The following is a 26,005-nucleotide window of genomic DNA, read 5'->3' on the forward strand; positions in this document are numbered from 1 at the left end:
TATCCATATTGCCGTAATACGCGTTCAAAGTTGAAAAATTTAAATTACAACTTTCGAAAAAGCAGTGTTTTCACATTTCATTGATTTACTCGAGGCGCCAAATGATTACATACTTTTGAGGGAGGCGTGGTAACATCAAGTTTGGAAACCACTGCATTAAAGTATGAAAGAAAGTTGGCGTGGGTTTTCGGCAGAGATGGTTCGGCGTAATAATATTAAAGGCGCGTGGGCTCTTCCGATGTACAATGGGAATCGGTTGTTGATAACTGTGGCGTGGGAAATCCGTAATGGACATCACAGAAACACATTAAGAGTGTACACCAAAAATAAAAGAAAGAAACACCTTTGCAAACGGCAGAGAACGGTAAGTGCGGGCGAAAACCGTTCTCTCTTCGCAGCCGAAGACAATAAAGTGTACAAGCTTACATTTTTGCCCAGGAAACCCGAACAATGCGTGGTCGCACCTTCGCCGCTTGTTCTAGTCGTCATGAAGGGAATAAAGCACTTCGCAACGGGACATTTCACGTTTCAAGAAATTTATGTATTTGGACTTTCTTCTTCCTCGTGGCCTCTGGAAAACGCCTGGGTTCGTTCCCAGTGGGAAAGTAAAAGGAAAATCTTCAATTAAACGGGCAAATCTCGTGTCTGGGGCGGACGAATGCCGAGGAAAGTCCGTCATTGACTTACTTGCATTGTTTGCATGCGGTTTTTCCATTGTTACGTCTTGTTTAACAACTGTTTTTACCTTGTCTATTATCTCCACTTGAAGTTTCATACATTAAGAATATTAATTTAACAATACGAATTAAATATTTACAAAAAAACAAAAAATGTAATATGAAACGACTACAAATGAAATTTTCATTTTTTTTTTCGCTCGCGCAATTAACGAAAAGTAATAACGCGGCGTTACGTAAATGGCATCATTAATGCTGATAATTGCGTATTTATTTTTTTTGTAATTTTCTAGAAATGCACAAAGAGAAAACACAGCAAATACGACAAACAAAACGAAAGAATAGAAAGAAAAAAAAAGAAGCGGAGCGATTATATGCTACGAAATGTGTCCAATTACTGCAACCGCTTTGTTTAATTAGTGGAGAAGAGAGGATTGTAGAAGAAACTTTACAACTAACGTCGGTTTCCGAGAGACACGTAGAGAGAGAGTCCTAATGGAATTGCGTAACCTTTAATGGTACAGATGAAACCGAGGAGGAATGCGGCGGAGCGTTGCATTGTCTTTGCGGTTTTTGGTTCATATACAGGAATATAACTGTTCGGTACTGTAATGGATGAGCGACGAAAGGGCAGATTCATTTCTTGAGAAGAAATATCTCTGAGAAGATCAGGCTATTTTCGGTTCGAGCCACAATGCGGAGGAGAATCGCATCGAGCGCTTGAAATTGCAGAGACCGAAGTAAGTAAACTCGCTGGTTTTGTTTACATCAGGTATGAAGAGATAAAAAGAAAGAGAGAGATAAATCCAGTTTCAATAATGGTATGCGTTTATGCAAATGTGATGATTCACAGAATGCAATGCAATAAATTATTAACAGATAGTCTCTATATTTCGTTTGTAAAAGTGCGCGAATCGTCGCCGTTTTCGGCGAAACCGGGTTAAATTTGATGACAATTTCCTATAAACAAATAAGGATTCCTGGAATTGTAGGAGGAAGACTTTCCAATATTTTAAGCTATATTGCTATGATCTCTTCGATATTTGTCAACTCTTAAGATAATATTTGCTTGAGCACCAACAGAAAAAAAACATAATTAAACAAAATCATTAATAATCATTGCATTACGTGTTTTGTTTTATAAATTTTAAAATAATCTTTGATGTTGTTTGTAAGATCATTTTATACTCAACATCTAATTAAGAAGTTTTCTTGCTGATATTCAATTTATAAATTTACTTCTAAAATATTTTGACACAGTTTGAAAACATTTCTGATCCAACGATTTGGTTTGAGTGATCTGCGTTTGGAGCATACAATAGGATTTTAGGTGAAGAAATTACGAGAATGATGTAACGAATTAGAGAACGAAAAAAAAAAAAGAAGTACACGATCTACTACTTGGTATGTATGCTCCAGGCTCAATGTTGCAACATATTTGTATGTCCAAAGTGAAACCAGTCGCCTTGTTATTTGTTTTATTTTATTATTATTTTTTTTATATATTCCTTCAGCATTTGCGAGCAATGTGTGTCATCATAGCCAATGTCACTGACACCGTGGAGCGCTCATTTATATTGGGAATGCATGCTCGCAGCGTACGGCGACGCAAAACAACGTAAAGCGGGGCGGCGGCTCGTTATAATGTCGGGGAACGTTCATCATCCTGATCGCATTTGCGAGCGACGCAAATTAAATACAGGATGCCACTTATTATACGCATACACACACATGCACTCTTCTTCCCAAACGAATCTTGTTTCATTCTATTCTATTTTTCATCCGCCATTTCGCGTTATGCCTGCATACCTCCGGTATGCGCTTAATTGCGTTTCGAACTTCCATTTCATCCGACCGCAGAATGACTCCGCAACTCCTCCTCCTCCACCGCCTCTTTACCTCTTTGTTTGTCTCCACTCTCAACAACTTGCATATCAAGTTTGTGCAGTATATTTATAAACGTTACGTTCCATCGCCGAGAGGGAAAAATAATTTAACTTTTCAATGCGTAATGTACATGTAAAATTTCCGCGATTAATTGAAGCCATCACGCTTAATTATTGCAGTGCGTACGCGTACGCAACATTCAAGTGGTTAAGACTTGAAGGACGAAATGGCCAACGGACTCGTGACCCGCGAGCCACGTCCTCGTTCCTCTTAAGTTAGAACTACTCTTGATTTATTTGGTATTATAGTTTCTAGATGGAGGCAACAACAACACAAAAAAAAAAACCTGAGAGAAAAATGATGTAACAGTATTGCTCAATATCGATTAACATATTTTCTGGATTAGTTCCGCTCGTTGTTTCCAATTTGCTTCGACAAAGAGTACACGTTTCGACATCAAAATAGATGCTTCAAAGCCAAGGACGATTGTGTTGTTGTTTGCGGTCTTCGAAATACGAAATAATTGTTGTTTCATCGGAGGTAGGAATTCGTTTAACAGCAGAAAGGTTTAAGTTGCGCCCTGCCGTTTTCGTATTTCTTGTGCGTGTTAACTCACCTCCCTTTCCAGAGATTCCTTCTCGTTCTTGATCTTGGTCATGTGCCTGAACACTTCCTGCCTGGCGCGTTCCAACTTTCTGCGGTTCGACTCGGATTCCCTGGCCTGCTCCTTCAGCTGCAATCAAATCGATTAGTTAAGACCTCCTTTTCTTCCATCCCCTTTACCTTTACCACATCGCATCCAATTGATTTGGAAACAATAGCAAAGAGGAAACAAAAACTAGACAAAGTAACATAGAAATAATAACAATGACGACAATAAAAAAATAAAAGGACTGCAATGGAAGGCTTCAGTGGATGACCACTAGACCGGAACGCGGCGATCGCTCGGCTGCATCAACCTACCAGTCTCAGGGCTTCATCTCTCTCCTTCTCTATCTGCAATTTCTGCTGGACGTATTTCTCCTTTTCCATTCGCAACTGAAACACACAAACGAAACAAAAATTCAGAATCAATTCACAAGTGCAAAAATGAATGCTTTCAGCGCGCGAACATCAATAATCAAGCAAGGTTGAACGTCCCATTTTCGACATGCAAATTGCTGAAATATTGAGCGATTTGTATGCGACGTTCGCGCGCCGAAGAACCGATATACCTTATTAGCAAATCCCCATTTACAATTATCCGCACGTAACAATGCAGGACAAGTAAGAACTTTACAAGTTAACAATACTTTGTTTGCAGTTTTCTGAGAAACCGGCCAATAATTGAATGTAGTAATTCGATGGAAACGCATAAATTCATTAAAATAGAGAACTTTCGCGAGAGTTTCCTTTTATGCCCGGACTCGATTATTAACATTCGTATTTAGGACGTGAGGTTTTAATTGAAATTTGTGGTTGTCTGAAGAGTACACATCATTTTTTTAATGAACGACGGTCTTCTTTCTACTCATATTTTTATACCCGAGTCACGAGTTTGATTGGAAGCTGCAGCATGATTACAAGAAATTTGAGATATTCGTCTAATAATATCAGTAATTAATTTTGAAGAAAATTTGTGTTCATTTTCTTCAAAATTAATTACTGATATTATTAGTTTTTAATCATTAATTATAATATAATTTCCATTCCAAAATGATGTTAAGTTTATAATAGCATTCAATAGAAATGTGAAAATTGAATTTTTTTATGTTATAATATGAACTTATGTATAGATTTTCTAAATACTAAAAAACAATAAACATTTTTAACTAGCGAATTTAACAAATTTGTCATTCAAATTAACGTGCATTAATTTAAGATAAATTAGTTCAAAAAAAAAACTATTAGATTGCATTCAAATATTCAAACAAAGCAATTAATAATTATGTCTGGGTCAAAAAAATTTAAACTAGATCAAGAGAAAATCTATTGAGAAACTGTTGTAAATTCTAAAAAAAACCGAAATTTATTACTTAAATTCTTTAATTGGACGTTTGATGTAATTAACACATTTCCGATGATACAGATTTAAAACAAATATTCCATTGTGCTTAAAAATAACTCGACCATCGTTTTATCGTTGATTTTTTTTTCATCAAAATCTATAATCAATATTTTATTTAATTGTTGTGATAAAACAAAATCTAATTAATTTGTGAATCTAGAGATTAACGTTACTGATTATCTAGTGATCAAAAGGTTCTAGTCTTAAATAAATCGTAATAAAAACTAGGAATGAAGAGTGAAATCTTTGGAAGTAAATACTAGCAAAATGGCCTCGCGAGTCACGCAAATATGTATTGTGACTATAAATCTACATAACTAGACGTTTATAATCATTGGTCCTTGATGAACAACACCTGTATTACTTAATTTAATACACATAACAGTAAAAAATTACCTTTTCATATAATTATTAATAAAAGAAATAAGAAAACAAAACTAATTAAACGCTTAGAGCAATGGCTCGCTCTAAGTAAGCAACATGATGATGGTATGATATTCAATTAGCAAAGTCCCAGAGGCAACAGCTATTCATATTGTTTGAATAGCTCGAAGCGCAGGAAGACGACGTCCGCCGTCGTCGTTTTACATTTTCAACATGCACAAAGAAGCGCCATTGACGCTGCGAAAAGGAAATGACTGAGCGAGAGATGAGCAGCAAAAAGGACTGCAAAACGCAATTCAAAAGATGTTTCCTAAAAGGGAAATTCATTTCGCCATCATCTCTGCACAGCCCTGAGTGCAATATGTTCTTTTTAAACTAAAAAAAATAAATATGTAGAAACGTAACATTTTCTAGCGCAAGGTTGAGTTTTTGCCAAATAGTAACAGATTTAGTCTCGATTATGAAAAAAAAAATCGTTCAGACCTTGCTGCAATTTGAAACATTGCTATTTGCATATATTGACCAGCGTTTGTTGTCACGCAACAATATTTAAATATAAATATGCATATAAACGTATTATATTTTTCTTTTAAATATATATATCTAAATTTTTTTTGTTCAACATAGTTCTTTCGGGCAATTGGCCAACGAAACTTTGCTCTTTTTTATTTTTACTCCGAAGATTTAATCTTTTCGACCTTCCACTTTTGAAATCAGCAATAAATAAAGACAATACCAGAGCTAAATTAATTATAGTCTTAAGATATGTATCGTTCGTTAATTGCCGGTTATTTTCGTCTTCTAAATCGATTCACGTTGCGAGTTTTAGAACTCGGAAACACAATAACGCAGCGAGAAGAAGAAGAAAAAATAATCATAATCGAATTATAGACTTTCTCGAATATTTTATGATGATGATGATGATAAATTCACGCTGCCCCCTTTCACCTGCAGATGAAGCTCCGATTGTTAAGATCACGAATCGAATTTTCCATGAATTTTTTAAACTCCAATTAAGCTCTAGGTCACGTGAAACACAACCGACCGGAAAGTAATATTATTATTATTAGATAGATCCAAGTCGTCTCGATTTCATGTAATTAATATTTCAACTGTTTAATATTTCGCACAAGTATTCGATTTATACGCGGCTACACGTTCGCTTCCGGATTCGATTTCGAAAATTGCCGAAAAATCAGACGCTCCTCGCATCTTTAATTAATCGCAATTAATTTTATCGAACGGTTAAACCGAATTTGGTGGTTTTCCGATCCAATTAAGACTGTCTTATATCTATATATATATGTGTATACCTTGTTGCATTGCTCATCCAAATACAGGACTTTCTCGGTCTGCTCGAACACCTCGTCTTCTTTCTCCTTAAGCAGACACTCGTTCGACTCCAGCTTCCGCGACAGTTGCTCCCTTTGTTGGATCAAATAATCTCTCTCAGTCTACAAAAAGAAAAGAACAAACGTTAAATCGGGGCTACTTGATGAAGAACGTCGAACTACGATCAGAAGAAGAGAACATTCCGGTCACGGTACCTTAACTTCGTGGTATTTCTCCTCCAAGTAGTACGCGATGTTCCGCGTCTCCTCGTACTTCTGCGACAAATCCAGATACTTGTCGTAGTGCTTCTTGAACAACACAAATCTGCAACAGAAACGAAGATAATCAATTAATATTTCACTCGATTTAAGTCTGACGTTGATTGAAAATAAATTAGAAACAATTGACCTGGTGCCCAACCTCACAAATAAAAATAACTAGATACACGTCAGCTACAAAGAAAAAAAAACATGAAAATCAATATATAAATATATAATTTAAAAAGCAATACATTTACTTGAGTTGAAATATTCAATTAATTTAAAAACACAAATAATATTTCCATTTTATATACCACTTAGTGAAAAACTTTATGAACTAAAAATAACTAATCCGGTTTCCACCAGAAAAAAAATTAATAACTAGATTTAATTTATATTCATAATGAAACAAAAACATTAAAATTAGTCTGTAAACATTAATAAATACCAAATTATCATTTCAACCGATGTGTTTCTGCTGGACAAAACAGGACAGCACTAAAAAAGAACAAATGACTAAACAGAACATCGGAAAAAAATATTAAAGTTCAAGCAAAATAGAAATAAACAATTGATGAAGATTGAATATAAAATTCATTATATATTTATGTATTTAGATGTGTTATCTATATAATTTTAATATTTTTTTCCGGTGTTCTGTTTAATCATTTGTTCTTTTTTGGCGTATTTTTTCACCGTTTCTGTCCTATGTCCCAGAAATGTTAAAATCAATACATTTACAGACAAACTTAACGAATGAAAAAATAACTAGTTTTAAATATAAAACAATAACCAACATGGCAAATAAAAATAAACTGTGAGAATAAAAAATATCCAATTAGTTAATTAAATTAAGTATAAGTAATACTATAATTTTCAATTAAATTCACATCAAGATCGGAAGTGTTAAAAAGACAAAGCAACAAAATTAAATTGTGGGTCAAAACTAATAATATTTCTCCACCAATTCTTTGCGTTAATTTAATCAAAAAAAAAATGTTTTCTTCTCAAAATAAAATTAATTCGCGTGTTCTCACGTTCCTAAACGTTTTATTTGCTCGATGACCTCGAAATTTTACAATTTACACCAAAAATATACACAAAAATAACACAAATCTGCAAAAGAAAAGAAAATAATCAATTAATATTTCACTCGATTTAAGTCTGACGTTAATTCAAAATAAATTAGAAACAATTGACCTGGTGCCCAACCTCACAAATAAAAATAACTAGATACACGTCAGCTACAAAAAAAAAACATGAAAATCAATATATAAATATATAATTTAAAAAGCAATAGATTTACTTGAGTTGAAATATTCAATTAATTTAAAAACAAAAATAATATTTCGATTTTATATACCACCTAGTGAAAAACTTGATGAACTAAAAATAACTAATCCGGTTTCCACCAGAAAAAAAATTAATAACTAGATTTAATTTATATTCATAGTGAAACAAAAACATTAAAATTAGTCTGTAAACATTAATAAATACCAAATTATCATTTCAACCGATGTGATTCTGCCGGACAAAACAGGACAGCACTAAAAAAGAATAGTGACAAAATAGAACATCGGAAAAAATTATCAAAGTTCAAGCAAAATAGAAATAAATAATTGACGAAGATTGAATATAAAATTCATTATATGTTTACGTATTTAGATGTGTTATCTATATAATTTTAATATTTTTTCCGATGTTCTGTTTAGTCATTTGTTCTTTTTTGGCGTAATTTTTCACCGTTTCTATCCTATGTCCCATAAATGTTAAAATCAATACATTTACAGACAAACTTAACGAATGAAAAAAATAACTAGATGTAAATATAAAACAATAAACAACATGACAAATAAAAATAAACTGTGAGAATAAAAAAAAACCCAATTATGTAATTAATTTAAATATAAGTAAAAATACTATAATTTTCAATTAAATTCACATCAAGATCGGAAGTGTTAAAAAGACAAAGCAACAAAATTAAATTGTGGGTCAAAACTAATAACAATAATCTTTCTCCATCATTTCTTTGCGTTAATTTAATCAAAAATTTCTTCTCAAAATTAAATTAATTCGCGTGTTCTCACGTTCCTAAACGTTTCATTGGCTCGATGACCTCGAAATTTTACAATTTACACCAAAAATATACACAAAAATAACACAAATCTGCAACAGAAACAAAGATAATCAATTAATATTACACTCGATTTAAGTCTGACGTTAATTCAAAATAAATTAGAAACAATTGACCTGGTGCCCAACCTCATAAATAAAAATAACTAGATACACGTCAGCTACAAAGAAAAAAACATGAAAATCAATATATAAATAAATAATTTAAAAAGCAATGCATTTACTTGAGTTGAAATATTCAATTAATTTAAAAACAAAAATAATATTTCGATTTTATATACCACTTAGTGAAAAACTTGATGAACTAAAAATAACTAGATTTAATTTATATTCATAATGAAACAAAAACATTAAAATTAGTCTGTAAACATTAATAAATACCAAATTATCATTTCAACCGATGTGTTTCTGCCGGACAAAACAGGACAGCACTAAAAAAGAACAAATGACTAAACAGAACATCGGAAAAAAATATCAAAATTCAAGCAAAATACAACTGACAAAGAATTGACAAAGATTGAATATAAAATTCATTATATGTTTACGTATTTAGATGTGTTATCTATATAATTTTAATATTTTTTTCCGATGTTCTGTTTAATCATTTGTTCTTTTTCACCGTTTCTGTCCTGTCCCAGAAATTTTAAAATCAATAATTTACAGACAAACTTAACGAATTAAAAAATAACTAGATGTAAATATAAAACAATAACCAACATGACAAAAAAAAAACAAACTGTGAGAATAAAAAAAAATCCAATTAGTTAATTAAATTAAGTATAAGTAAAAATACTATAATTTTCAATTAAATTCACATCAAGATCGGAAGCGTTAAAAAGACAAAGCAACAAAATTAAATTGTGGGTCAAAACTAATAACAATTATCTTTCTCCATCATTTCTTTGCGTTAATTTAATCAAAAATTTCATCTCAAAATTAAATTAATTCGCGTGTTCTCACGTTCCTAAACGTTTCACTGGCTGGATGACCTCGAAATTTTACAGTTTACACCAAAAATATACACAAAAATATCCTAAAAATATGCACCGGTAACAATAATATGCAAATAATAGAAAGGGGCGATTCTCATTAATTAATATAAGAAGATTTCTCTTCGGCTATGCTTCTTTTTCCTGCAATTGAAGCAAGCAATATTGCTAATATTAAATAGGTTAAATATGTTTATTTATAACATGCTTACGCCATAATATATATATTTATTTTTTTTGCTAAATATTTACAGATATGTGTGAAAAAAATGGGTGTATAAACGCGATATTATTCATTGATATATTTATAGATGTCCGCCAAGTGGCAGCATTCCGAGAATTTTTCAGCGATGGACGCTGAAAAGCAAATATTTATTGAACAGACTTTTTTAGTCATTACGTTGAAATTTCTGCGTTCTAATTCAATGCTTAACATATCCGATGAATAATACTGTATTGTTGATAAATGAACAAAAACGATTCTTCGATCATCGTAGATATTTGTACTTTTAAATCGTTCGTGTGTCATTAATTATAGATGAGAACCGCGCCAATATTATTTAATTGTATTCCATATGCGCGAGGATTATAAACAAAACGTCAATGTCAGGTGAAATTTGCATCGAGAAAAACAAATGTCTCATCGACAGTGTTTTGTTTAAAAACAATGCCCGAAATCGATATTGACTTATGTCATTTAATCAATGCTAATTTGATGTTAGTTTACCTTCTGTAATATTTTATATGAGATTACATAATGAATCATCAATTATTAAACTTATGTGTATGTAACGAGAATAAAAATCCACTTGATCTTTGGAACATTTTTCTAGCGGATTCAACGATTCTCAAGTGGCCTTTCTGAAGAACTTGACGTATCCATCTCCATCGGAATTTCTTTTGAAGTGCGTGTGTTTCCAAGGCGCAGCACATAGATTTTACGTTGATTATCGCTTGATTAAAGCTAATCTATTTAAACTTGTTTAATGGATTTACAGCGTGCAAAAAAGGTAAATATAAAAGTTGGATGAAGCGAGCGCGTTCTGTAAATATTTGCCTCTACAAATATTAGTTTCAACTTCTTATTTACTTTTTTTTTTCTGATAGTCTCGAGTGCTTGTTTATTTGTCTGCAGGAAGCGAACAATCTCCGCGCTTTACGTAATAATGCAAATGGATGAGTTATGAACGTACGTATCTACCTTTTACCAACAAGAGATGCATGATTTTCATGTACCGTTTGCAAATTTATGCGAGTATATAAATAACGAACACTGCAAATATTATTATTAATAACGATTCATAATATTATTATGATGATGAATGGGCGTCCGGGCAGGATGTAAGCAAAGGTTTGACCTACTGAGAGAATAAGAATAAAAAAAGAAGTACAAACGAGGTACGTGTATTATTATTAATAATTTCCGGTTTCGATTAGAAAACATATAATTACTAATTACATTTATTTCTTTTCTTATCAAAATTTATCTGCTCAAAAAATGGGATAGAAACGATTGTTTTAAACTTTGCACTTTGTAATCTATTTCGTGTACGAAATCGTTTAGTAGCTAAAACACAAAAAAAAAGAAACGCGTGTCGAAAATAGTATATTAGGATTTATTATTTTTAATTATTGTGAGATTATTTTCAATTGAGTGAAATTTCGCTTGCATGGAATATTCTTTTTTTTTTAATAACACACAATTTATTTAATATTAGTTATTGGATCTAACGAAGGACAAGATTTTCCTCATAATAATTAAACTACAATCTTTGATAAAAACCACTAAAGTCAAATTTGACGTTTTATGTCAATAGATTCAATATGTGCTTATTTTGTATACATTGACATTCTTGTACTATATTCAATAGATCTTTTGTTATGTAAACCACTAAAATCAAATTTGACGATTTAAGTCAAATTAAGTAACAGACAACTTTGATCTATTCATTTCAAATTACAAAATATCAAAGTTACGTTGAAATAATACGTCAAAATTGACGTTTGACATTCTTGTACTATATTCAATAGTTCTTTTGTTATGTAAACCACTAAAGTCAAATTTGACGTTTTCATTCAAATTAAGTAATAGACAACTTTGATCTATTCATGTCAATTAACAAAATATCAAAGTTACGTTGAAATAATATATCTAAATTGATTTTGACAAAATGACGTTTGATATAAAATTAATACAACAAATCTCAATGAAAAATCAATTAGTTAAATTATATGTGCTTATTTTGTATACATTGACGTTTTTGTACTATATTCAATAGTTATTTTGTTATGTAAACCACTAAAGTCAAATTTGACGTTTTAAGTCAAATTAAGTAATAGACAACTTTGATCTATTCATGTCAATTAACAAAATATCAAAGTTACGTTGAAATAATACATCTAAATTGTTTTTGACAAATTGACGTTTGATATAAAATGAATACAACAGATCTCAATGAAAAATCAATTAGTTAAATTATATGTGCTTATTTTGTATACATTGACATTCTTGTACTATATTCAATAGTTTTTTTGTTATGTAAACCACTAAAGTCAAATTTGACGTTTTAAGTCAAATTAAGTAACAGATAACTTTGATCTATTCATTTCAAATTACAAAATATCAAAGTTACGTTGAAATAATACATCTGGATTGTTTTTGACAAATTGACGTTTGATATAAAATTGATACAACAAATCTGAATGAAAAATCAAGTAGTTAAATTATATGTGCTTATTTTGTATACATTGACATTCTTGTACTATATTCAATAGATCTTTTGTTATGTAAATTACTAAAGTCAAATTTGACGTTTTAAGTCAAATTAAGTGACAGAGAACTTTGATCTATTAATTTCAATTGACAAAATATCAAAGTTACTTTGAAATAATACATCTAAATTGTTTTTGACAAATTGACGTTTGATATAAAATTAATACAACAAATCTGAATGAAAAATCAAGTAGTTAAATTATATGTGCTTATTTTGTATACATAGATCTTTTGTTATGTAAACCACTAAAGTCAAATTTGACGTTTTAAGTCAAATTAAGTAATAGACAACTTTGATCTATTCATGTTAATTAACAAAATATCAAAGTTACGTTGAAATAATACGTCAAAATTGACGTTTGATATAAAATTAATATAACAGATCTCAAAGAAAAATCAAGTAGTTAAATTATATGTGCTTATTTTGTATACATTGACATTCTTGTACTATACTCAATAGTTCTTTTGTTATGTAAACCACTAAAGTCAGATTACGTCAAAATAATTAGTAGACAACTTGAATCTATTGTTTTTACATAAAACAATTTATTAACGTTTCATTAAAATCAATACATCTATCAAATGTCATTAACAAATTGACTTCAAAATTGACGTATATAGTTGAACGTATAAAGAACTAAATGTCAAAAATAACTTGAACTTGATTATGTTTTTTTTTTTTCAATGATTTGTTATTATTTTTAGATGGATTAAACAAGCGGCATTCGAAATAGACTGATTTCCGGCCGAAAAGCAAGTGCGAACATTTCGTTTTCTATTTCCATCTGAAGCATCACGCTATACGTATTTGTAGCGGAAGACAGTTACTTCCGTGACATCAAAACTACTGTATTTGAAAGCGCGGGCGAACGTGAGCGAACGAATGAGTTTTCGGAACACCCAAGAAGTTATTTTTGTGTGGAATTCAAGTTCATCACCTCCGAACTTATTTCTAGACTTTAAATAAGCGAATAGAAGAATGTAAGACTTTCTTAGTTAGTTTTGCAATGTGTAATGAAAATGTGTGCAATTAAAGCTGAAAACATCATTTTTTTCTTGCAAATATTTGTAGATTAGATAAGCTGAATAATATTTGGATTGGCTATCAGATATATTAAATTAGCTAAATATTTGTTGAAAGTCCCAACAGAAAGCGTTGCATAATAGAGTAAAGTAATTCCAAACCGGAGGAATCGATTACAATCCCAGACGCGGCTGAGGTCGTGTTCCTTTCGCACGATTTGATATCGTTTTGCAAATAATACAATTCTCGCCTGCTTCAACCACTTTCTATTGCACCTGTCTGCATATAAATCGTTCCCACTTGATTTGCAAAAATAACACTAACATAGAGAAGACTTCTCCGTTCAATTGGATTACTACATCAATTGGGTCGAGTTCAATGAGATCGCATTCTTTCGTTGTCGCCGGGACGACTGATCGAAGGCGCGTACGAAAATTATTATTAATTTTAATTACCGTGCGGGTTGACCTTTAAAGAGCGCGGAATTGCGTAACGACTAATTAACTAACCCACATTCTGCTCGGATCTGAAGAAGTAGGAGAGAGAAACAAGGTGTTCAATAGATGATGCATAAACGGATTGTGTTTCCATCAAAACCCAAAACAATGTCTGACCCAATTCGCACATTCGCTTTTGTTGTTATTTTTGTTCTTGTTGTATTCATTTCTAGATCACAAGTATTTGCAAAACTCCATACAAATTGTAGGCTGAAAGTAAAATTCGAATTGACTGAATTTGGAGGATTTGACGACTAATGTGTTTTGTGTGTGTGATAAGATTGAAAGTGCTTCAGAGAACTTGACACTAATTGCAGAGAAATTCGTTTGGCGAAGGAAACGAGAAAGCTTTTCGTGGAACGATGCCTTTTCTAACGTCGCAATCAACTTGATACAGTTTACCTTAAAAAATATTTAGGATCGAACGCTCCTTGATATCATTATTTTATGTAACATTTCTTTGTAAATAAATAAATGGGAAAGGCGCAATTAGAAGATTCACTATTATTTTTCGGACGCATCGAGTGTTCCCAACCCACGATTAGGTTAATTAGAGCGGAAAGACTGAGCTCAGGTCGTTAGCCCTTTCCATGTGCATTCAATTATACTATTTGGAATACATCAAAACATGTTTACGAACTAACGGATCGTTAATATTAATAACTGCAGACAACTTCCAATCGAATTTGTCCTTTTTTAATAACACAGTTCTTTAAATTCGAATACAAAACAAGAAACTTGGATATTTAAGAAATACAAGTTGTGGTGTCATCCATTTGGCTGTAATTTGCGCTCGAAAAGTAGAGTTTTCACATTTTATTAATTTTCTCAGAAACTATAATTGATAGAATGGATCCAAAAGATGCATATGAAACTTGGACATTTAGGGCATAAAACGTATATTTATATATTGCTTTGGTATCATCCATTTGGTTGTGATTCGCACTCCAAAATGTAACAATGCAAAACTCAAAGTACATTTGATTCCAAAGAGCAACAAGAAACGATTATTTTCATTTCTCGTTTGATTATTCAATACGAAACATTATAGAAAGTTTTATTTATAAACAAGCTATGACACATCTCTGCAGAAAACTCTTTATGTAATAGACCTCACACACACACTCTAACCTGACTAATGCAGCCTTGAAACACATTCAAGAATGCGTTACAGCTTCGATTGCTTTAAATCTTGAGGTTCGTTTCAAACAATTATATTATATATGAGAAGAAAAAAAAAAGCAATCAAGATTGTAGGGCAAACGAAACCGCTCCTCCTTCGCCGAACGTTTAACAGCGGTTTCGTCCAATTTTCTTCTGCAATTAGCTCGGAATTATATAAATTAATGTGCGTGTAATTGCAGCAGCAAATAGACGACGTATGTAAATACTAGCTGATATCATAATAAATAATTAAGTACGTGGAAACGGTTTCTCCTCACGGATTTCACATTTATTTATCATCTGAATACAAAAAAAAACACTCACTTTCTTCAAAAACAACAACTTGTAACATTTAACACAATCAAATTTGAAAGATTTCGTCAAGTAATCAATTGCTACTTGTATTTAAGTGCATTAAAACAAAAGTATAAACTAAGAAGAAACATGATTAACGTTTTTGCTTTCTAATTTTAAGAGTTTAAGTGAACGACAGCCGCAATCTTGATTCATTGATTCATTTTGTCCACTCATTGTAGTAAAAAGTTTCGTCATCTCTACACACACATTCCAAATCTTAACAAGAATTAGTGCAGGCGTTGCAATCTTTCGTTCATTTGTTTTCGACTCCGTTTGTCAAGTTTTCTGTGCAAGCTTTCAAACACTTGACAAAATAAACGTCAGATTGATACTTGTTGCTGCAACTTCAATTACATCTATATATAAATCAAATGATTCCATAAACTATTTCAAGGTTTAAATTACACGATTACTAGACGTGCTATTGTCCAACTCTAAAATTAAGTAGGTGATGGTGAAAAAAAATCGATACTTGTTGCTTCCAGCTAAATGCTACACGTAATTACCGCAAACCTATTTTATCTAAAGTATCTGTTACGTTCCAATCAGGAACTAATCGATCCTATTTAAAGGTAACTAAAACCATGTAGACTTTGAATATGTAATAACACACTCGTTCGACATTCTCACTTTATGCGGAATTCACGTGGGCAGTTCGATAACATCTAGGAAACACGAATATTCTGCAGTACGAATCTGACACAAATCCCTGCTGCGATGATCCACTTCCTCCTCGTGCTTTCTCGAAGAACTTGTTCCATTATATCCGTCCCTAAGGATGCGTCACACTGACTGCAATATCCTTTGTGCCGCTGCTTTCATTCTCCTCGTTATTTGTCCTTTACAACCACGTTTTTTTTTTGTTACATTCGCGAATCGTTCTTTTCTATAAAATAATTTTAAAAAAAACGAGCATCTCCACGCAAATATGTAAAGTGAAACAATAGTTTTATGATTGTTTCTAAATATAGAAGTGCATACAAATAACACGGAACGAGTTTCATCCCTCGAGCAAGCAATTATTGCAGAAAACCCTCGAGATTCCGCGCAATCATGGCCAAGGTCGCCGAACACAGAAATTAACATTGCAGAAGTTCATGATTTGGTCCGAAGTCAAGTCAAGGTCGGTGTATGCACCGCTAACAAATTCATCTTGCATAATCGAATCGTCAATAGTTTATAAGAAGCTCTGCATTCGATGAAAATCTCACTTAGCAACAGATTCTGGTCTTGGTTTGCTGCCACATCGCTACATCGATTCCTTCCGATCGAATTAAAGAACCAATAAAAATAAAACTGCTGTCGATGGTCGGGAAAATCGTTTTTAATAGATGCTGGTACGTTGCATTCTCGGCAACGCTCCAATTCATGATTCCCTTCATTTATCACAACAATCGAGTCTTTCTCTACAAGCCGAGCAATTGTTTAGAGAAAAAAAAGAAACACTGAGAAAGAGAAGAGATATAATTACTAGTTACTACTATTCGAAATGAATCATGGTTACCATGGTTAAACTGTTACCATGGCGAATAAAGAATACTTTTTGATCGCCTTGGTTACCAAGAAACATAAACAACTCCATCTTCTTCTTTTCGTTATGTTTTTTGTTAAATCATTTGTGGATTTATCCCATTAGTACCTTTCAAAAACGCTGCACTTAATTCGACTTTCCCTTTCGCTCAATCTCCGCATCTGCATGTACATTTTATTCTCCTCTTTTTTTTATGTAACCATAATTTAAACCACTTGACGCATTACGAATTTGATTTACTTCATCCTACACAACAACAGAACAAGAAATAACACTTATGTAAATTGATATAATAATGGTTACTTTAATTTCATTCATTTCGCAGTATTTGCATTTTTTTTTAAACCGTAATTACGAGGATTTCACTTACTTGGTAGACCTATTAGGATTTTCTCGCTGCTTGATTTCAGGGAATTTCTTCTTACAGTTTCCTGTTCTTCGATCTAATCTGTTGTTACTTATTATATTCTACACACATATCTTCAACTACTTAAAACTACAAATTACGTAAAAAAGGTTTAAAGCAATTACGTAAAATTAACTAGTCAATTTGTCTTTTACGTTTTTCCATATATTCCAGTTTAATAATTAAACAACATATTCATAGAAACTAATGATTTTAATTAGAAAAGTGAATAGGAAAAAAGAATTAACTAGAAACAAACAAACTTTAATATTTACGATAACTTTAAACTGCAAACTTATATAAGAAAAGATACTGCGAAGAAACTAATGAATGTGATTAGAAAAAGCAATAAAAACGTAATTAGATTAAATACGATTTCCTTCGCGAGGCGTAATTTAATGCATTACATCTACTTTTAATACAGTATTTAATGGAATCCAAAAGTGATTGCGAATTTGCGGGGGGGCAATCAAAAAATTCCGCGACTTTACGCGTTTTCTTTTTCACTTGTAATTGGCTAGATCAATCATCGCGCCTTTCCATACGAATTATCCCCCGAGCGTAGTACGTGCGCTCGCATAGATATGTTTAGATGATTGATGAAAAGTTCTAAAACAATTAATCTTTAATAACCCAAAGAAAATTGAACGTTCATTTTCCAACAACGTAAAATCTTCCATCACGATCGCGACACAATAATTACAACTGTTATTAATTTTAATTTTTTTTCTTTTCGGGTACAAAATTACACGGTGAGATCGACGTGGTATGTTATTGGAAAACAATTTCCATGAATATTTCAAGATTACTTTCTTTCTACTCTATTTGCAGATGTATTAACACGATTAATCATGCAAGAACGCGTCCGTTTTTTTACGCCCGATTAGAAAATAATACACTTTCCTCAATTCAAGTACTTTTATACTCATAATGAGATTTCGTTAAACGCATTCTGAAGACGCCGTTCGGGATGTCTTCAGATTGTCGTGGGAATCCGCAATTATCTGGGTAATTGCAGGAAAACTTCTTTTTGCAAATTTTCACCTCTCGTACTTCGAAAGCAAATACTTGTAACATGTTAGGAACACGTAAATTTCCCAATAGTCGCGTTTCATTTCCACACAAAATCTCGATTCTGTGTTTGCGAAGAAAGCCGCGTACATCAATAACGAAAATTATCACTTATAATACGCTTTGAAAGTATATTATAGTTTTCACTCTAACTTCTTGTACAAATAACATTTGATTTAGGACAGTTTTATATAAATAATATCACAGGCACAATTTTGGATATTTGCTTATCACGATTAACAAGGAGATTTTTGTATAGTTTTAACTCATTAGTCACAATTAGTTTGCATAGGTCAGAGTAAATTCAATGAGTTCAAGTTATCAATGGTCTCATTCATTTAATAAATATATTTTATATATAATCAATAGTATTTAATCAGTAGTTTATTATTAACTTTTAGAACTATATAAAGAATGACCTATTAAATTTGTGAAACCTAGATCTAAATCGTTTATTTTATTTCTTATTAATATCTTAATCTTTTTAAAAATTAGTTAGTTTTAGAAATTGAAAATTGCTTGTAGTAAACGTTTCAGAGAAAACCATGCAACTAGATATTTAGATTACGTAATGTAGATGAGTGTTTTCGAAACAAAATTACCAAAACTATTATCAGCCAACTATTACCAAAAAAATGTATTTTTGAATATTTACAAACATAAACAGTCATGACATATTTGATGAAAAAAATGGATGGACGGATTTACATAAAATTTGGAAACCACTGGTATAAATTATAGTTATTTTTGTATTTTGCGATAAACTGTGTAAAATAACAATTTTCACATAACGATAAATGCACCGAATGTTATAAATTAACGATTAAATACGTTAGTCAGTGTTAGGATTATGACATAAGTATAAATATACAATGTAATCAAAGTTTAGGAATAAAATCATAGCCGTCGGGATATTTCATTGTGGCGCCAATTTTTTTCATTCTTTTTAGTGTAACATCGTTATTTCAGTTTGGCTCAGACAATTTTATGTCTGGCTGCTAACATCACTATGCGTATTTAGAGTAGTTGTATAAATATAGTTGTTGTTTTTTGTGGGAGACATCGATTATTAATAAGTCTTGTGATGGATGTTAATTGAATAATCATCTGTTGTATGTTGTTTCAATTACGGAAGCCTTTGTTCTATAATTCTATAAGTTTGTTGACACATTTATCCTTAGAAGTTTACCTGTAGAAGTCATTGTCTGTGACGATGTCCCTGATGCTGTCTTCTGGATCGACCCGATCGTAGACAGGAGGCCTCCGCCGTTGACTTCTGGGAACGGCGACGGCCTCCTGCTGCTGCTGCTGCTTGTCCAGGTAATCGGAGTCCGTGGGCGACATGCAGTTGGTGTCCAGAAGATTCTCGGAGTGTCCGTGATGGATTTCTGCAGCGATGGGGATGTCTTCGGGGGCTTGAAGCACTAACTCATCACTCTTGCTAGTCTTCAGGTCACTATAGTAATTGTCGCAGGACCGGCTGTTTCTGTATTGGTCCAAGTACGATCTGGGAAAGGTGTCTCCCCTAGATATGATAAGCTCAGTCATCTTCGCGCCACTTCACAGCATTATCCCTTCTGATGAATACAACGATAACAATATTTAAAAGAGGGTGGCAGTCCGGTCAGTTAAATTCCTTTGTGCAGCGGCGTAGCTTTAGCACCACATCACCAATCCTCTTCTCTAGGTTTTGAGAGCTTCGTTCGCGGTTTGCACCTACTTCTCGTTTCGGGCCTCGTACGTGTTCACTGCACGAACACCACGCTGATACTGATCATGTTGACCTACGTACAACGTGTTATCAATATTAATAGACATTACATCAACACACGACTACGAATTTTGACGTCTACCTCCTAGAGACACCGACGACCGAGAACCACTCTTCCTCTGCCCACCTCTCTCGCACTCGCACCGCCTCGATTCGACCTCACAACGGCCGTACTTCTGCGTACTTCTTCCAACTGTCTGCTATCTCGTGCACATCGCCTCCGCGCACTCACCAATTCACTAACCTATCTCCATTCGCACGGGATAGGTAGGTATACCCAGGTATACTTTTTTTTCACCTCTTTCTTCTTTTTTTGCTCTCCATTCTTTCGGACCAATTGCGCAACGCGCGTCTCTACTTCCTTGCGGAAAACGAAATTACTACTCTAATTGCTAATTAACGAGATTATTCATTATCATTAAAGCCGCTGTGTATTTAAATGCAAATCAACCTGATGGAACTTATGCATATTCTGCGTTCATTACCTGTCTGCAATTCCCGCATCATCCCATCGCTCATATTTCCACAATCCAATGCCATCATATTTCAACAGTGCAAAAGCCTTCAGGAATTGATATTTTAGAACCAAATGAAACTGTAAACGAAATACATAAATAATTGCAAATTGCAACAATTACTTACCTCAATAAATTGTTATTTTTCACACATTTTCAAACACCTCTTGACATCAAAAGATCATCAGCTATATGCAAACAAACTTACACAAACATACATCTATTCAAATTTGCAAATCAAAATAATTGTCTATAATTAATAAATAAAGTTATTCCTTTATTATAAACATAATTAAAACAAAAATTTAATTAATTAGTAGCAAAATTCGAACTTTTCCTATTGGAATTAGTTAACCAGTCGAGCGCTTATACAGTTGCATAAGCTGTGTTTTGGATGATTATGTAGACGTAACCTCAAAAAGATGGCAGCAACAATTTGGAAACTAGTTAATTTGAACACAAAACTGAATCCAAGCTTGGGTGGTTCTGTGAGGTACGGTCACCATCTTCGTGGTAAACCCCCAGGTGTAGCTCGATCCTTAGAACAGCGTCTCGAAGGTACCAAAACGTACAAAAAGTATTTAAATTTGAGGTTATATTTAAGTGTCTTATATGAATTCCAGAGCTCAATTTCAAAGACCCCGAGATACACTACAAAGTCAATATAGGATTCGCTAAGAAACAGCTTAAACGTAACGCAGTGTTATCAGAGAGGATTACAATTCTGAAGGATAATCACAGAAATCAAGATTTGGAGAAAAAAGCTAGAACTAATAAATGTAAGGTGTTCGCATTTTAGTTTTGGAAGAACAAACCGTTGATTTATTTTATGTTTTAGTGGAGATTGATTTGGATAATGTGAGGAAGGAATGGTTGAAAACTGCAGGTCCGGAACACATTAAAAGGATAGCCAATCATTATGGGATTTTTGATGATTTGTATGGTGATGCCTATTTCCACCCGACAGTTCCTTTACACATCAATTACGAAATTGGGGATGGTCAATTGCCAATTTACTATGGCAATGTTGTTAAACCGAGTGATGCCAAAGTTAAGCCAAAGATCAGCTTTGAAAGTGATGAGAACACCTTTTGGACTTTGATTATGACCAATCCTGATGGGCATTTGACCATGGAAAACAAGGAATACGTCCATTGGTTTGTGTGAGTTTTGTGATTAATTTAAAAAGAAAAACAATAGTTTACAATTATTGCGTTTTTAGAGGAAACATTCCAGGAAATAAAGTGGAGAGTGGAGAGACTATTGTTGATTACATGCAGCCAATCCCACCAAAAGGAAGCGGTTACCATAGGCATATATTCGTTTTGTATAAGCAAGAGAAAAAGTTGGATTTTGAACAATTGAAGAAGTCTGGACCTTGGTAATTTGATTTGCTTTGATTTGATGTTTTTAATGATTTATGTTGGGTTGCAGTTTAACGTTGTCGGAGAGGACGTTTTCCACTTTAGATTTTTATAGAGAGAGGCAAGACGATCTAACGCCTGCCGGTTTGGTGTTCTTCCAATCCGATTGGGATGCGACTCTAACAGATTTTTACCACGATGTTTTGAGTAGGATTTTTTTTTTTTTTGGTTGTTGATGGTTGTAAATTTGATGTTTGTTTTAGATATGAAGGAGCCAAGGTACGAGTATGATTTCCCAGAGACTTACGTGAAACCGCAGGAATGGTTTCCGCTTAGGCAGGCTTTCAATTTGTACATGGACCGGTACAGAGATCCGAAGCAAATCAACAAGGAGTTCTTGAAGAGGAAGCTGCAGAAGGTGCATCCGTTCAAGGCGCCAGAGAAACCGGTGCCGTATCCTAACGCCGTTCCATGGAACGGTTACGTTCCCAGCTGGTTGAAGCTGGAGAAGACGAAGTCGATGAACAAGTGGGGTAGAGTCAACGATATTGAATGATTTAGTAATAAAGTAATACAAGTATTTATTTAATAATTAATTAATTGCTCGCTTATAAATATGTGTATTGTACAAAAAAGAGAAGAAAAAAAAAGCAATCTCGGTTCTGAGATCAATTTTGTGGGTTTTGTTCGTAATCGTTTATTGTTATTTGACGATGCGCCTGAAGTACTCGATTCCGTACTTGATGAACCTGCTGTTCTTCCTGTCCTGTATTTTCGTAATTTTCATCTTCATCCTCTCGTCCAGACACGAGGCGCAGAATTCGCTGAGTATGATGTGCAACGGGCTCTGGTAGTAATGATCTCTGTTGGTCAACGATTTGTTCTTCTTGTGCGCCCAGATGTGAAGACTGATCTCGACTATTCCTAAGAAAATTGATACTATCGGGCTGAAGAAGACGAGCGTCGGAAGGAGGAACAGGACGGTCGGGCTGATCCGGTTGCGCGTTCTAGATTTGCTCATCATCTTGTCGAACTTCCTCGTCTCCTCCAACGTGTCCTGCCTTATGTACTCTGTCGGTATTTTGAACGGTCTCCGCGGTCCGACGCAGTTGATTTCGCACTCTCCGGTCTCCTGGTTCGTCTCGTGTTTTGCCGGACTCTCTCCCGTCTCTTTGTCGCAAAGCCTCTCGCCAGTTTCGCAATCCATCTGCAAAAACAAACAAAAAAAATAATACATAAAATAAATAAAGCGAATCCCAAAGTACGCGCGTCAAAGGTATATTAATATTTGATGGACCTTGAGAAATCCCGTCAATCGCATTATTTATTGAAGAACGTGGCGAAAATTATGCAACGAGAAATTGCCCATTTCCTACGTACGATTTTCTTTTTGCGTATGTGCGACAAACAATTCGAATTTGAATTGAGCCGTCTTCTGAAAGTTGAAAGGAATGCAATAAATTGTTAATATTTGCTAATATTCAGACGTCGACTGCATGTGAAACGTTATTTGAATACCAGCGTGCGTTTGTTTGGCAAGGTTGGAAAATAAAACCAGTTAATGGATGTTTGATTGTAGACAATTTTATTGGCGAATTTTCGTAATTGCATGAAATTAGCGAATACGTGGAAAATAATTAAGCGAGAAACTGAAACGGAGAACATCAATTAAATTTGCTCAAATAAAATCTGTTACGAATCTACTAGAAACGTCGAGTTGTTTCAATACTAATTATTAACATATATTAACATATTGGATATTAATATTACAAACTTGAGACATTTTTCTATAATATTCTACACAGAATCTCATGATCAACAATTGATATATTATAATTAAAAAAACGTCTGTATTTCTGTTGTGGCAATTTTCTTGATTCGCAGTAATGATAATAATGTCGTCTAAATTGCCACTTATTTCCACGTTTCTACTTCCAATTATATTATAATTGTTGAGATCTAATTATAAAAGAATCCAATCAGATTTAATTTCAAATAATAAGACACTAAACTTTGATTCTCTAAACTTAGAAAAACTAATTTGATTTTCATGAATATTCAAGTAGAAATGGAAATCAACGAATTATTTAAATTTCTTTTTGTGACTGAAACGTTTGAACACTGCGAATTGACGAACGCAAAGACTAAATAACTTAAGTAGAAATACGTTCAAGAAAAATAAGTATATTTGTTTTCGTAAATATGGTATGGTTAATGAATGCATAAGGTTATTTTAATCTCTTTGCTTGTTTTTGATTTTTTTTTGTGTGTGTGCAAATTGAATGAAAAGCCGTGAGCTAGAAACACGTCACTGCTTTTTCGCATTTACTCTAAAAATATGCACTCAACATATACATTCTTTAGTGAGAGCGAAATATAAATACCTCAAATTGGACTTCGTTCAATTCATTTTAACAGTACAAAAGGTTTTACATGATTAATTGATATACGTATTGTTACTTTTTCAATTATACAGTTACTTAAATCATTTTGAACTATCGAAATTGTATGTATTGATCACTCATCCAACAGTTTGTTACTTTTCCAATCATTGCAAGAAAAAACTATCGAAATTGTATGTTTTGGTCACTCGCTCATCAATTTGCACTCAAACATTAAGCATTTGAAACAAGATTGAGAATTCCACCTTTGATACCTGGATTCGAACAGCAAATCGTCGCTGGTAGCAACAAAATCTGCATTCTCTGACAGTTGCGTTTCGCTGTTATTGATTTTACCATCTAGTGACGATTCCTATGCAAATATGCTTTAATTAACGCAATTACTGGTGTTATTAAAAAAAAAAGTAAAAAAAGGGAGAGAGAAAAAACCAAATTACGAAACGGAGATTTCCATCATTTATTTATTTTTGTTGTTGTCTGATTTGATGAACGGAACTGAATAACGTTATCAGAAGGCGATTCCAATCTGAAATGGACGTTCCTTTCGAACGCATACATTGACAAAACGTGAACCCCGTTTGCCTCTTCCCCATTGTTCCAAGTAATTAATAGAATGCCGTATATGTTAATTAACTCCTGACACTCTTGACCCGATGTATGCTAATCCTGTTGTCTGGATTCGCTTCACCCGCAACTTCAACACGAGAACGGAAGTTGCGTTAAATGGTAACGTACCGTTTGCAACTAATCTGTATGCCCTTAAAATCCGTACAATCGGCCAAAAACACTAATCTACCGTCGACGATGGAGATAACGTCGATAATAAGTTCGAGGCCCTCGCATCATCCCATTCATCCTCCACTCTACACGCTTGTTATTTACATTTTTCTTTTGGTATTATTTATTATACCTTGTCCAGTAATTTTACTACAACTATAGTTGCGCAACATTACACTAAACAAACAAACAGATTGCGTGATTTATCTTAGAGGGCAATAAACGTGTTGTTGTTTAATCAAACTTCTTTACTTGCTTTAAATACCCTTCGAAAACCTTAAACAGATTTTTTCTTCGTTTTCTTTTTGTGCACAGAAACGCAGCTGCGTTTCATCAGTTTTAAGCAAAATCAATTTAGTTTATTTATAGAAATGTTGCTGCAGCGATAACATTAATTAGAGCATACTTACACTGCTTAATTTGTTGTTGTTTCACTCGATCGATCCTTTGCTTCTGCTGAACTGAATCAGTTCTACCCTTGTTTCGTTTCTCGTTTTTATTTTATCCTACCCAAACTAGAATATCTCTTTGTTTGATTCTTTATTTGTTGTTTCCTTTTTTTTGCTTCATTTACTTTTGCTCTCTGGATTGGCCACCGTCCAACTGCAGCGAAACGAACAAACCAACTGCCGAACGTAAATCGA

General features: G+C 33.2%; 3 protein-coding genes across 4 annotated transcripts; 1 reads left to right on the forward strand and 2 right to left on the reverse strand.

Annotated features, from left to right (window-relative positions):
• Positions 1–3,148: 3,148 nt before the first annotated feature.
• On the reverse strand, positions 3,149–20,198 carry LOC108564628 (stress response protein NST1-like). Its single transcript, XM_017923725.1, has 5 exons — positions 19,722–20,198; positions 6,543–6,651; positions 6,309–6,449; positions 3,528–3,602; positions 3,149–3,297 (listed from the first exon to the last, which is right to left on the reverse strand). The coding sequence occupies exons 1-5, from the start codon at positions 20,078–20,080 to the stop codon at positions 3,172–3,174; spliced, it is 810 nt and encodes a 269-aa protein (XP_017779214.1). The 5' UTR covers positions 20,081–20,198; the 3' UTR covers positions 3,149–3,171.
• A 294-nt stretch (positions 20,199–20,492) lies between these two features.
• LOC108564627 (39S ribosomal protein L38, mitochondrial) lies at positions 20,493–22,760 on the forward strand. Of its 2 annotated transcripts, none has more exons than XM_017923722.1 (7): positions 20,493–20,570; positions 21,136–21,376; positions 21,442–21,597; positions 21,657–21,981; positions 22,041–22,199; positions 22,253–22,389; positions 22,446–22,760. In XM_017923722.1, exons 2-7 carry the CDS (start codon positions 21,241–21,243, stop codon positions 22,736–22,738), a joined length of 1,206 nt encoding a protein of 401 aa, XP_017779211.1. In that variant the 5' UTR covers positions 20,493–20,570; positions 21,136–21,240; the 3' UTR covers positions 22,739–22,760. The 2 variants fall into 2 exon arrangements, with proteins under 2 accessions (XP_017779211.1, XP_017779212.1); XM_017923723.1 differs by having other exon boundaries at positions 20,501–20,570; positions 21,169–21,376.
• A 107-nt stretch (positions 22,761–22,867) lies between these two features.
• Positions 22,868–24,862, reverse strand: LOC108564629. Its single transcript, XM_017923726.1, has 2 exons — positions 24,839–24,862; positions 22,868–23,389 (listed from the first exon to the last, which is right to left on the reverse strand). The coding sequence occupies exon 2, from the start codon at positions 23,387–23,389 to the stop codon at positions 22,886–22,888; it is 504 nt and encodes a 167-aa protein (XP_017779215.1). The 5' UTR covers positions 24,839–24,862; the 3' UTR covers positions 22,868–22,885.
• Between the last annotated feature and the right edge of the window lie 1,143 nt (positions 24,863–26,005).

This window comes from Nicrophorus vespilloides, unplaced genomic scaffold (assembly GCF_001412225.1).
Source record: "Nicrophorus vespilloides isolate i.1.1-1 unplaced genomic scaffold, Nicve_v1.0, whole genome shotgun sequence".
Taxonomy (NCBI): domain Eukaryota; kingdom Metazoa; phylum Arthropoda; class Insecta; order Coleoptera; family Silphidae; genus Nicrophorus; species Nicrophorus vespilloides.

Excerpts from the sequence above, each read along its gene's own strand:
- LOC108564628 (XM_017923725.1), bottom strand. The coding sequence starts at position 20,080 with ATGACTGAGCTTATCATATCTAGGGGAGACACCTTTCCCAGATCGTAC. Across the intron at positions 6,652-19,721 it reads ACAGACAATGACTTCTACAG|ATTTGTGTTGTTCAAGAAGC; the intron begins GTAAACTTCTAA and ends TTTCTGTTGCAG. Across the intron at positions 3,298-3,527 it reads GAGATGAAGCCCTGAGACTG|CTGAAGGAGCAGGCCAGGGA; the intron begins GTAGGTTGATGC and ends ATTTGATTGCAG.
- LOC108564627 (XM_017923722.1), top strand. The coding sequence starts at position 21,241 with ATGGCAGCAACAATTTGGAAACTAGTTAATTTGAACACAAAACTGAAT. Across the intron at positions 21,377-21,441 it reads CTTAGAACAGCGTCTCGAAG|AGCTCAATTTCAAAGACCCC; the intron begins GTACCAAAACGT and ends TATGAATTCCAG. Across the intron at positions 21,982-22,040 it reads GAATACGTCCATTGGTTTGT|AGGAAACATTCCAGGAAATA; the intron begins GTGAGTTTTGTG and ends TTGCGTTTTTAG.
- LOC108564629 (XM_017923726.1), bottom strand. The coding sequence starts at position 23,389 with ATGGATTGCGAAACTGGCGAGAGGCTTTGCGACAAAGAGACGGGAGAG.